Below are 12580 nucleotides of genomic sequence, written 5' to 3'. Positions count from 1 at the left end.
TCAAAAAAGCAAGAGTAACGCCAGTCCATAAAGGAGGCAATCCGGCGGACATAAACAATTATAGACCAATATCAAATCTACCCATTCTATCAAAAATATTTGAAAAAATTATTTACAAACAGCTCTATTCCTACCTCGTAAAATTCGACATACTCAGCCCCTGCCAGTTTGGCTTCCGGTCCCAAAAGAGCACCAACGATGCAATCATTAGTCTCCTTGACGTTATCTACTCAGCCCTTGACAAAAATGAGTTTCCGATTGGACTCTTCATTGACCTAAGAAAAGCCTTTGATACTGTTAATCACAACTACCTCTTACTTAAACTCCAGCATTATGGAATCCGAGGCCTTGCCCTTGACTACATCCGATCCTATCTTAGTGACAGACACCATTATGTAACCATCAATGATACAACTTCGTCCACTCTACCAATTACCGTTGGAGTGCCACAGGGCAGCATCTTAGGACCTCTTCTATTTCTTATATATATAAACGATCTGCCTAATGTCTCTATTATTCTCAAACCTATACTGTTTGCTGACGATACTACTCTTATCTATTCAAACCTCAACCCACATACACTAAATAATGTTGTGAATAATGAATTAAAAAAAGTCCACTTATGGATGTCAACGAACAAACTAACATTAAACATCGAAAAGACTTACTACATCTTATTTGGAAGCAAATCATCAAATGCAATTCAGCTACAGATAGACAACATTAACATCAGTAATAAAGATGATGGCAAGTTTGGCCTATTCCTAGACAAGAGACTCAACTTCAGCACCCACATTCAACACATAACTAAGAAAGTCTCTAAGACAGTTGGTATACTCTCCAAAATCAGATATTATGTTCCTAACTCTGCTCTCCTCTCACTATATTAGGCACTAATTTACCCCTATCTTAATTATGGTATCTGTGCATGGGGGTCTACCACTGCAAACCACCTTAAGCCCATCATCACACAGCAAAAATCTGCTATCAGAATGATAACTAACTCAGCTTTCAGACAACACTCAGCTCCCTTGTTTAAATCCCTAAACTTGCTAAATATTAACTCCCTCCACACATTCTCTTGTGTCAACTACATTTACAAAACCCTGTTCTTAAATGCAAACCATGCTCTGAAACTCTCCCTGGACAGATGTAATAGGACCCATTATCACCACACCAGAAATAAATATCTCTTTGATATCCCCAGGGTCAAACTTAATCTGTGTAAACACTCTATGCAAATTAAGGGACCTAGTTTATGGAACTCACTCCCTAGTGAATTGAAAAACTGTAAAACTTTTGCCTTATTTAAAAGCAAAACCAAAAAGTACCTAACTTCATCTTCTTAGTTTTCCTACACTGAGCTTTAAATTTGCTCTGTACCTAGTGTTACCCAATCTCCTAATTTTTATGTAATTTCAAACAACCTTATCATTGTGTTCATTGCTGTCTTCTTTTATGTGCTAGCCATATGCTGTATTGTGACTACCAATTTTTGTCAACTACCATTCAAGCTGTCATTGCAACCAATCTTATATTGTTTCTGCTGTATTATGCCTACCAATTTTTTTGTCAACTACCATTCAAGCTGTCATTGCAACCAATCTTATATTGTTTCTGCTGTATTATGCCTACCAATTTTTTTGTCAACTACCATTCAAGCTGTCATTGCAATCAATCTTAGCTACCTATGTGCTTTAATATACTGTACCTACAATTTTCTCTCATCTTTTTTTTCATTTCATGTAATCTGTTATCATTTTTTGTCTATAATTTTGCAAGTATTTACCTCCTTAAAATTTTCTTAGATTAAGGACTTGCCCGAAACGCTGCGCGTGCTAGTGGCTTCACAAGACTGTAATTACCATATTTGTATCCTCACATTCCTTATGTACATTCTTGTATATGCATAAATAAATAAATAAATAAACTGTGTGGCCGAGGGTGAATTGGAGTAGACAATGGGTGAGGTGGTATGGGTGAGCATGTAGGCCTCGCTATGGGAGGAGGCTGTATCTCATTTTTACTGTCCGTGCTACTATTATCGGTCAATTGTGTGTTTAGTCTTTATCAATGTCAGAGTCATCAAAATCACTTTCCTCACCATCAGAAAATAATTCACTGGTTATTTGCTCTTGGGCGAGTGATTGCGTGGTGCGTGCCCGGGAAGCATTCGGCCGTGCACTCAACATGGTGGTTGCTGGGTAGCTGATGCCTCCCACGCGATGGTAGCGCGAGCTGGATTTTTTTTACAAAATGGCGTCTGTTTACTATAGCCCCTAAGCAGCGTATGAGAGCTCCCTCTACCCCACGGGCCTTTCAAATCTTGCGCGGTACTCCAATGCATCATATGATGTGGAGCGCAAGTTACTGCAAGTCACTCAACCCATCATATGATGTGTTGCGCACTTAAAGGGTTAATACACTCAGCATCACTAGTTAATGACAACATAATAAATATACTTACCATCACTAGTTAATGACAATATCATGATACACACACACACACACACACTGGTAGTACAGTAAGAATAAAATTGTCCTTACCATCATTAATGGGCAGAAGTTGTGTTTGCTATCGTCCTGGGTAGCCGAGCAGAGACTGGAAGCAGTATTACCTATTAAGGCAAAATAAAACAAATTTAAGGTTTCTATGACTAAATTTTTCCCACCAAAACATAGTAAATTTTTAGAAAAATTTAATAATTTTTCTTAGGTATTGTGCTTTGAGCAAAAGTAAGGAGGGCAGCCAGGAGTAAGGAGGGTGGGCAGGAGTAAGGAGGGTGGTCAGGAGTAAGGAGAGTGGGCAGGAGTAAGAAGGGTGGGCAGGAGTAAGGACAGTGGGCAGGAGTAAGGACAGTGGGCAGGAGTAAGGAGGGTGGGCAGGAGTAAGGAGGGTGGGCAGGAGTAAGGAGGGTGGGGCAGGAGTGAGGAGGATGGGCAGGAGTAAGGAGGGTGGGCAGGAGTAAGGAGGGTGGGCAGGAGTAAGGAGGGTGGGCAGGAGTAAGGAGGATGGGCAGGAGTAAGGAGGGTGGGCAGGAGTAAGGAGGGTGGGCAGGAGTAAGGAGGGTGGGCAGGAGTAAGGAGGATGGTCAGGAGTAAGGAGAGTGGGCAGGAGTAAGAAGGATGGGCAGGAGTAAGGAGGGTGGGCAGGAGTAAGGAGGGTGGGCAGGAGTAAGAAGGATGGGCAGGAGTAAGGAGGGTGGCCAGGAGTAAGGAGGGTGGGCAGGAGTAAGGAGGGTGGGCAGGAGTAAGGAGGGAGGGCAGGAGTAAGGAGGGTGGGCAGGAGTAAGGAGGGGTGGGCAGGAGTAAGGAGGGGTGGGCAGGAGTAAGGAGGGGTGGGCAGGAGTAAGGAGGGTGGGCAGGAGTAAGGAGGGTAGACAGGAGTAAGGAGGGTGGGCAGGAGTAAGGAGGGTGGGCAGGAGTAAGGACGGGTGGGCAGGAAAGGGGAAGGGGGTATGGGTGGGTTCTCGGCTGCCTCCCCTCCCTCTCTAACAGCCTACTGTACCCAAGATTAACCATGTAATGTATCAATTATACAATGTATGTATGTGATGTAACTATATAACCTGAGCTTGTAAAAGCACCTTCATCACCTTCAGTGATTAAGTGCTTAATTGCACACTAGTTTCTCTATTAGCTATCTCACCCTGTCAGAGTAAAAGAGACAAATGTATGTGAATGCATGTGTGTGTGTATATATGTATGTATATGTATGTATATGTACGTATATGTGTGTGTGTGTGTGTATGTATATGTATGTGTATAAAGTATATATGGAAGCTGATCAGAATTACATTTCACTTTTGTAAATGCACATTAATGACACTAAGTAAAAGACACATCGAACACTTTATGTAGGGCATACGTAAATCTGTGTATCTATGTATTTACGTATGTAGGTTAGCTTAGCATTTTAAAAGCACCGAATCACCTTCTGTGGTTGATTGTTCAATAAACCCTTGAACTATATGTTTAACACATCTCTAACCCTGTCCATGGAGGATAGAAGAAAATGTATATATGCTGGTTAGCATTGTAAATGTGTGGCCACGTCTGTGGTAGAAAATAATAATAAAACAAAAGCCTACGTAATACAAACCACATACATTAACCCTAAAGCTGCTACAGCCTGGGCTGTAGCAGCTGGGGCTGGGCAAAAAATATTTGAATTACAGTATGTGAAAATTAATATTAAATGTTAAACAAATCTCCAACTTATTGGCATAAGCATCATGAAAGTTTCATTCCAATATGTTCAGAAATGTATTTTAGACAATTTTAAAAAAAAAAGGAGAACATTTTGTTGATAAGGAGAACAGCTCCTGTTAACTGGAACTGAGGGATAATGCAGTAATAAAGAGATGCAAGCACTTGTCCAATGTACAAAGAAGAAGAATAGTAGCAAGAAGTGTCCACAAAGTAGATATGCAGCTGGTGTCTGTATAGCATTGCTGAGTAATACATAATAATACCAATAATAATGAGTATGTTATCATGCTCTATTTTGTTAAATATCATAAAAATGCATTGTCTAATGTTAATATCTGTTACTTTCACCCATGTCCATTTTTTTTTGTCTCCTTTGTTTATTATCACATTTTGTTGTAACCTCTACATCCTGGAGAGTGCATACCCATCCCCTAACTATGTCAAGATAGAATGAAATTGGTCACCAACTGAATCAGTCACAACTGGCAGAACTGATTCTGCCAGTTGATTTGATTTTTTGATTTTTTTTTACTGAGTTTTTCACAGATTTCAGATTGTATTTTCTTTGTCTCTTTAGGCTGTTTTGATGATTAGGGACCCAATTAGGGCTTTATCACTTTTATAAAATATACATTTTTATTCCCTAAATCATTATAAATTTCCCTATATTTAGTTTTTGGGGGATTTTTTCTTGACATCATTACAACACATATTGACCTACAACTTTCACATATTCGAGTACGAATGCCAAACAACGTTTATTAAAACATATAAGTAAATTAATGAATTAGAACTACCCTATTCATTGTCGATAACTTCAACTTCAATTATCTCTAAAACTTTGAGTCAGCTTAAAAAAATTCAGTTTCTGACCGATTCTCACCATTGTTACAAATAATGTGCATAGTTGTCTGTTCTACAATCCTATTAGAATGGATTTTTCACAAACCCTAAATGTTTGTAGTTATCAATTTTTTTCTAAATTTGGCGCATAATTCAAATGCCACATTGACTATTTTTTTACAGTAAATTAAACTGAAAACATATATTCTAAATCTATGAAAATGAAGATCATATACTATTCTGAGAGCATAATAACACCAAATGAACAATTGGTGATAGTTTATATTTTTGCAGCTGATCTCAAAATCTGAAGTTTTCAATATTCAATTTTATAATTATTTTTTATTTTCTTATTTTTCAAGTTACGTTTGTGATCATTTATACAAAGTTGCAGGATTTACCAGTATGCACAAAAAAATAGAAAGCATTAGAGAAAAATTTGAGAAATTGAACTTTGCCATCAGGTCCTGTCATATATGTATGCCATGCACAGCTTAAGGGTTAATACAGAACTGTACTGTATAAAATGCATAAAACTTCAAAACTAACAATATTTCTCTAATTATAACAATACAGTGGCACCTTGACATACGATTGCCCCTACTTACGATAATTTCGAGTTATGATGTAAATTTCATCGAAAAATGTGACTCGACATCAGATAGTGTCGTCAACTTCCGATATTTGTTGGTACATATTCGGGTCGACCGAGCGCGTGGTTCCCAGTCACGCGGCCGACCTGCCTCAGTTTACTACAGCTACCCACTTAGTGACGATCGCGCCTATAAGAAATTCCGCTTTTGTGGTGATTTTTTGCATTTTGAACATTAAAGTAATTATTATATATCCCGCCATGAGTCCCAGGAAATTCAGTGGTAAGGCTCAACATATGAAAACCCATGTAAGGATGACCATTGAGCAGAAACAAGAGTACAAAATGTCTCATCCTCAACAATTAAGAAAATGTGTGCAGCATGGGAAGAATTGCAAACCTTTGCTGAAACGACTCGCCCAAATCAAGCTGCAGTAGATCGTTGCCTTAACCTATTCAATGACACTATGATGCATCATTACAATCATTACAGACAAATGTTAAAACGAAGGGAAAAACAAATGTCTCTTGACAAATTTGTAGTGAGACAAACAAGCACTGAACCACAACCAGGTCCTAGTGGTATTCAGGAAAAACGTAGGAGAGAGAGTACCCCAGAGAAAACATCACTGCCTGATGTGATAATGGAAGGGGACTCCCCTTCCAAACAGTAACAACTCTCCTCCTCCCCCCTTATCACCATCTTCCATACGTCATCAAGACCCCTCCATAAAGGTAAGATCAACTTAAGTACTGTATTGTAGTTAGAAAAAAAAACATTGTACTCAGTATAAAATGTATTTGTAAGTTAATATTTTGGAGAGTGGGGAACGGATTAATTCAATTTCCTTTATTTCTTATGGGAAAAATCGCTTCAACTTACGATCCATCTCTGGGAACGGATTAGCATTGTAAGTCGAGGCCCCATTGTAATAATATTTTAAATAAAACAACTTGTAACAGTCATTTGACAACTTGTAACTTGTACAGTACATTAAATTTTGAGTATGCCTATAAAATAAGCACAGGTCATGTCAACGCATTGGGCCTGGATGAGATGACTGGCACCATGTGCTTCTCCTCTTCCTGGGGTAAAAATGTCGGGCTCGCGCGCGAAGGATTTTCGTGATAAATTTGAACAATTTTTACTGTTTGAACTCATTTAATCTGCCAAGATGTCTCAGAGCAGCATTCATGGTATTGAAGGTATAAAACAAAAGAGAAAATATTTGTCAATTTATCAGACAGTTGACTTGACAGAGAAAGTAGAGCATGGATACTTTGTCACTCGACTCGCCCAAGAATTCAACAACGGTAAAGCTGCAGTTTGTGATATAAAAAAAGCAGAAGGATAATATTAAGAAATTCTTTGCTCAAACTGATGCAATAAGCAACAGAAAAAATTGAGGTCTGCTAAGCATACGGATATGGACTCGTCTGTATTTAAATGGTTTACACAGCATGGTACGAAAGGAATTGCTGTTTCAGTTGATTCTATTAGAAATGCAGCTGAAAGACTTGCTGTAAAGTTAAACATAGACAATTTCAAGGCTTGTATTGAATGGGTATGTCAATTTAAAGAGAGGTATGGCATCATTAACAAGAAAAATTGTGGCGATGCATTAAGTGCAGATGTTGGAAGTGCTAATGCATATAAGCATAAACTTTTTCAGTACATTATATCTAATAATCTAAGCTGGTTTTAAGTGTACAATGCAGATGTAACAGGCTTTAACTGGAAATACCTTCAAAGAAACACTTTGGCCTTCAGGCTTGAGAAGGGTATTCCTGGTTGCAAGGTAAAGAAGGAAAGATTTTCAGCATTATTGTGCTGTAACGCAGATGGCAGTCACCGAACAAAGTACGCAATTGTTGGGAAATCTGCCAACCTCAGAGCATTGAAAAACTGCATGAACAGACTACCTGTCATCTACTACAACACAAAAAATGCCTGGTTCACACAGATTATTTTTGAGGATTGGTTCCAGAATCACTTTTGTAAAGAAGTAAAAAAGCAGCAGATCAATATGTGTAGAATTCATCCAGCTGAGGTAAGGGCAATGTTGTTGACTGACAATGCCCCAGCTCACCCCATTGCTAAATTAACATCACCTGATGGCAAAATAACATGTATGGCTTTACCACAAAATACTACATCTGTAATACAGCCAATGGATTAGGGGTTATCTATGCTCTCAAAGGCTTTATAAAAGAGCTATGAATTCAGATATTATGGAAGTTCTGCTGTCTGAGGAAGACGAGATGCCTAATAAGGATACGAAGGCTAGTAGAACACTAGAAAATTTCACGAAATATTCAATTAAAGATGCAATTTACAACTAGGCCAAGGAATGGAGCGAGTTAAAGGTCACCACATTAAAGAATGCATGGAATAAAATTCCGAGTCTGTACCTGGTTAGAATAAAGACGAAGATGACTATGATTTTCAGGGCTTTGATAATGCGATTTTTGAGACATTCAGAGATGCAGGTGAGGAAGATTTGCAACTTTCTGATGTGAATGAGTGGTTAAATAATGATGCTGATGATCCAGGTTATGGTGAATTAACTGATAATGAGATTATCCAGTGTGTTACTGGTAATAATGATGAGGATGTGGAAGAGGAAGATGATAGTGTGTTATCTATTCCATATGCTGCATCATTGCAAAAGGTTAATGATTTGGTTGCTGTAACTGATAATGAAGAGCTGACAGATTATTACCAGCACCTAAAGGACATGAAAGATATTATAATGTAGCTCACAACAAAGAAACAAACTAAGATTCAAAAGCTTTTTTTACGCTTTCACAGTAGGCCTACAGGACCAGCACCCAGCACTAGCAAGGACTCACCTTCTGAGGATGTCCAGGCAACTGGACCAGCACCCAGCACTAGCAAGGACACACCTTCCGAGGATGCCCAGGCCACTAGACCAGCACCCAGCACTATCAAGGACTCACCTTCCGAGGATGTCCAGGCAACTGGACCAGCACCCAGCACTAGCAAGGACTCACCTTCCGAGGATGTCCAGGCAACTGGACCAGCACCCAGCACTAGCAAGGACTCACCTTCCAAGGATGCCCAGGCCACTGGACCAGCACCCAGCACTAGCAAGGACTCACCTTCCGAGGATGCCCAGGCAACTGGACCAGCACCCAGCACTAGCAAGGACTCACCTTCCGAGGATGTCCAGGCAACTGGACCAGCACCCAGCACTAACAAGGACTCACCTTCCAAGGATGTCCAGGCAACTGGACCAGCACCCAGCACTAGCAAGGACTCACCTTCCGAGGATGCCCAGGCAACTGGACCAGCACCCAGCACTAGCAAGGACTCACCTTCCGAGGATGCTCAGGCAACTGGACCAGCACCCAGCACTAGCAAGGACTCACCTTCCGAGGATGCTCAGGCAACTGGACCAGCACCCAGCACTAGCAAGGACTCACCTTCCAAGGATGCCCAGGCAACTGGACCAGCACCCAGCACTAGCCATAACTTACCTGGGAGTACCAATTGAGCTGTACAGCACAGTTCTAATGACATTAAATATACAAAGTGTAGTTTATATGATATAAGTGTACTGCAGTAGTGTGATTCTAGTGGTCTGTACTTCATGTACAGACTGTAGAGTATAATGTACATTTGTTAGAAAAGTTACTGTTCTTTAAACAATTTATATTCATATGTGTGGCACTCTCAGGATATTAAGGCTAACAAAGTTTGCACTAATAAACTCAACTGGTAGAGTAAGTACAGTACTGTAACGTGCAATATCAATTTATTTCATTGCAATACAAATTCTTTATTATTTAAATTTTTCATAAGGCAAATGTGGACTGGCATATGCATTAATGTGATTGTATTTTTTTTGGGGGGGGGGAAGGGAGTTGCTGGGGCCGAACGGATGGAATGAATTCCACACTGGAATGAATCGGCTATGCTGTTGGATATTTCCAACACCGAAGACAACATTGTTGTATTCTTATTACTTATTACTAACCATACTAAATATTGTAGTAAGTAAAATTAACAACTCGTAGAATTCTCATGTACTAATAATTCATCTGTGCATTAGGCTAGAATTCTCACGTCACCTGACGCCAGTATTGCGTCAGATTTCCTTACAGTAAACACATTTTATCCAATTTGTGTGAGAATTAAATACGATTCTCCATAATTAAAGCATTCTGTATGATAACTGATTGCAGACGAATTGTCCTCTAACTAAAAGCCGAATAGAGCGTTAGAATCATAGCGTCTACCTCGCGATAGAGTTAACGTCATCAATGAATGCCATGGGGAGACATTAATTCCTCTCCCTTATATATTTCCTTTTTTTTAAATAGTTAAATAATAATATGTCGTTCCTCTAAATAATAAACCCGTCCAGTCTTTAAAGTTTTAAGCGCGAATGCGAGAAATATTAATGTTCGTGACAATAATTTGTGTTATGAACGTCGACTCGGCGTGGGTTGGAGAGACGACACCACCCTTAGTACGCGGACACGTGCAGAGCCGAAAGGAAGCAAAGCTGCGCTTACCGTACTCATAAAAGACGCCATTGTCCAGCAAATAGGACAGGTGTGATCCATCCTCAGATGAAAGCCGCCACTGTGAGGCGTGAATGACCTTGCAGATAATATCTTCAACTAGTGCTGGTGTTAAATAAGGGACCCCTTGACTTGGTTCCTGACGACACGTGATCAGCCAGCTTGAAACGCATCACTATCCAGGATAGGTTCACCGGAGCCTGGGATGCAAAATCACGGCAATCTTAATACTTATACAGTGCCCACAGCTAAGTATTCCTTTATTTGATGCATCATTTACAGGTCTGTTAATAGCAGGGTGATTGTTCGTTACGCAGTGGGATAACACCTAATAACAGGTGATTAGAATTCCATCTGTAGATATTAATATTTTTGAATATGAATTGAGTAGTTAAATCAATTGCTACTGGTAGTTATTTATCTTGCAGCCCGAGAGAAGAATCCCTCCGGCTGCCTCCTCCATGTTAACCCGTACCACTCGTCAGTGTACCGAATCTGGAGAATTAAGAGGACTACTATGGTTATCTAAAGGAATCTGCTTCAAGCTAAGGCTTATTTCTTTTTTTCCATTTCCTTGCAATTTGATTTATTCAGAATGTTTGATATTAATGTGTGATTTACTGTAACTCATTATTATGCTCATATTCATGTTCTTCTTTATGTGAATGATATTATATTCAGCATTATTTATAGGATTAGATTATTATTAATTGAATTAGTGAACGAATCACACTGATTCCTGGACGTACTTACCTCCAGTAATAACCCCCCAATGTAGGTGTTTGAGGTTTGTTTCTTTAATAATACAGCCCATTAATTATTCTTATGATCATGCTTTCTAGTTATATCCATAGTCACTGGTTTTCTCTAGAATTTTATCCAATGATCTGAAATTCTCAGTTTCCCTCTTTACTTTAAAAGCGGGTGGTCCTTCGTAATTTAATTTACTACTTTAATTATTAATTAATCAGAATCAAGCCCAAATATCCCACATTATGGTCCTTCGAACCGAATAGGCATTAAATTTATAATTAAAATATTAACCATTAATAACTAATCCTTGTGTGATAGAAACTAGACTAACTATTTAATTAATTGTGTCAACTAACAGTGTAACACATCAGTTAGCCTAGATCACACTAACATAGCTACCTTATACATAGCTTTAGTGGGTCATAACCAATTACCCACAACATTTAGACCTACACTTCATACTGAAGTAGAATCCTTAGGTCACCAAGAGCAACAGCTCATAACCTTATATTAATCACTAACACCAATTAAGTGTTAATCATTTAGGCTATACCAATGTTTCAATATATGGCTGTCAGCAGACTGTCCATTATAGCCTGAATCCATGATATAATTACTGATTCACTCAAGTCAGTGGATCATTAACATTTAGGGATCCAGTATACTAATATAAATTACTGATCTCATACTAGTTAATCATTACTAACCCTGATAACATTTTATTCCACAATTAGGAGTACATTCAGGAGTTAGGTAATATTTACGGCAGTAGAATACTTGCCAAACACAATTAATTCCTTTGTGTTCATTTAATTTCTTATACACATAATTACACAAGTGTATATTATATAAAATACAAAAAACCCAAAAACACAGCACAATTATTTGCACATTACTGCACCATAATATAATCTTTGCCAACCTTATTAGGTAGCAATTTAGGCTGTGATTGTGTTGAATTTGGCACAAGCACCGACTAAATATAAGTTGTAGTTTCTCAAGTAGAAATTCTCACGACTAGGCTTGAGCTAGTTAGTGACACATATATTATTCTTTTGTGCTGACCCTATCAAGGGTGGGATTAACCATTTATTGTGTAATTATTTTATTGCATATTTCTATGTATGTCTTTGAGTGTTACTGTAAGTCCACTACCCATCCGAGGCTGATTTAGAAGAGCTAAGCTGAGGAACACCTGTAGTGAAACCAAGGTACCACTCAAATCTTAGTTACTTATTATTAGGTAGGTAGCTAACCTCTAAATGAGGTAAATTACAACCAGCCTCAAGAAATATCAGGCTGTCAATAATTATACCTGCTCTGCATCAAGGAGCAGACTATAGCTATACCACTAGCTATATAAGCCTTATAAGGCTCAAATTTACATCCAGAATGGATACTCCTGAAATATTAAAGAGAATCAGTATTATCTTGAGAAGTCTCCAAAGGTACCTATCAAGACGACTTAAGGACTGCGACAACTGTTTAGAAAACAATCCAATTGACTTCTTTGAGTTCAACCTCTACACAGAGGCAGCTAATGAAAAATACGTCCAGGTGAAGGAGACCATCGAGGCTTATAAAGACAAACTCTTTAGCAGTACTACTGACCCAGACGAATTAAGTCAG

The 12580-nt window shown here is 38.8% G+C and overlaps 1 protein-coding gene across 1 annotated transcript in view; it reads right to left on the bottom strand.

The window, feature by feature from the left end:
* The window catches only part of LOC138371271 (tripartite motif containing 13-like), a 51311-nt gene that overhangs the window by 29629 nt on the left and 9102 nt on the right, over window positions 1-12580 (bottom strand). The window contains exon 2 of the mRNA XM_069336070.1: window positions 2548-2618. Within this exon, the coding sequence (XP_069192171.1) occupies window positions 2548-2553 (6 nt within the window). The 5' untranslated portion in view covers window positions 2554-2618. The remainder of the gene's footprint in view (window positions 1-2547; window positions 2619-12580) is intronic.

Source organism: Procambarus clarkii, chromosome 35 (genome assembly GCF_040958095.1).
Source record: "Procambarus clarkii isolate CNS0578487 chromosome 35, FALCON_Pclarkii_2.0, whole genome shotgun sequence".
Lineage (NCBI taxonomy): Eukaryota > Metazoa > Arthropoda > Malacostraca > Decapoda > Cambaridae > Procambarus > Procambarus clarkii.
Note: the sequence above shows the minus strand (reverse complement) of the source record. Positions and strands in the feature narration are given on the sequence as shown.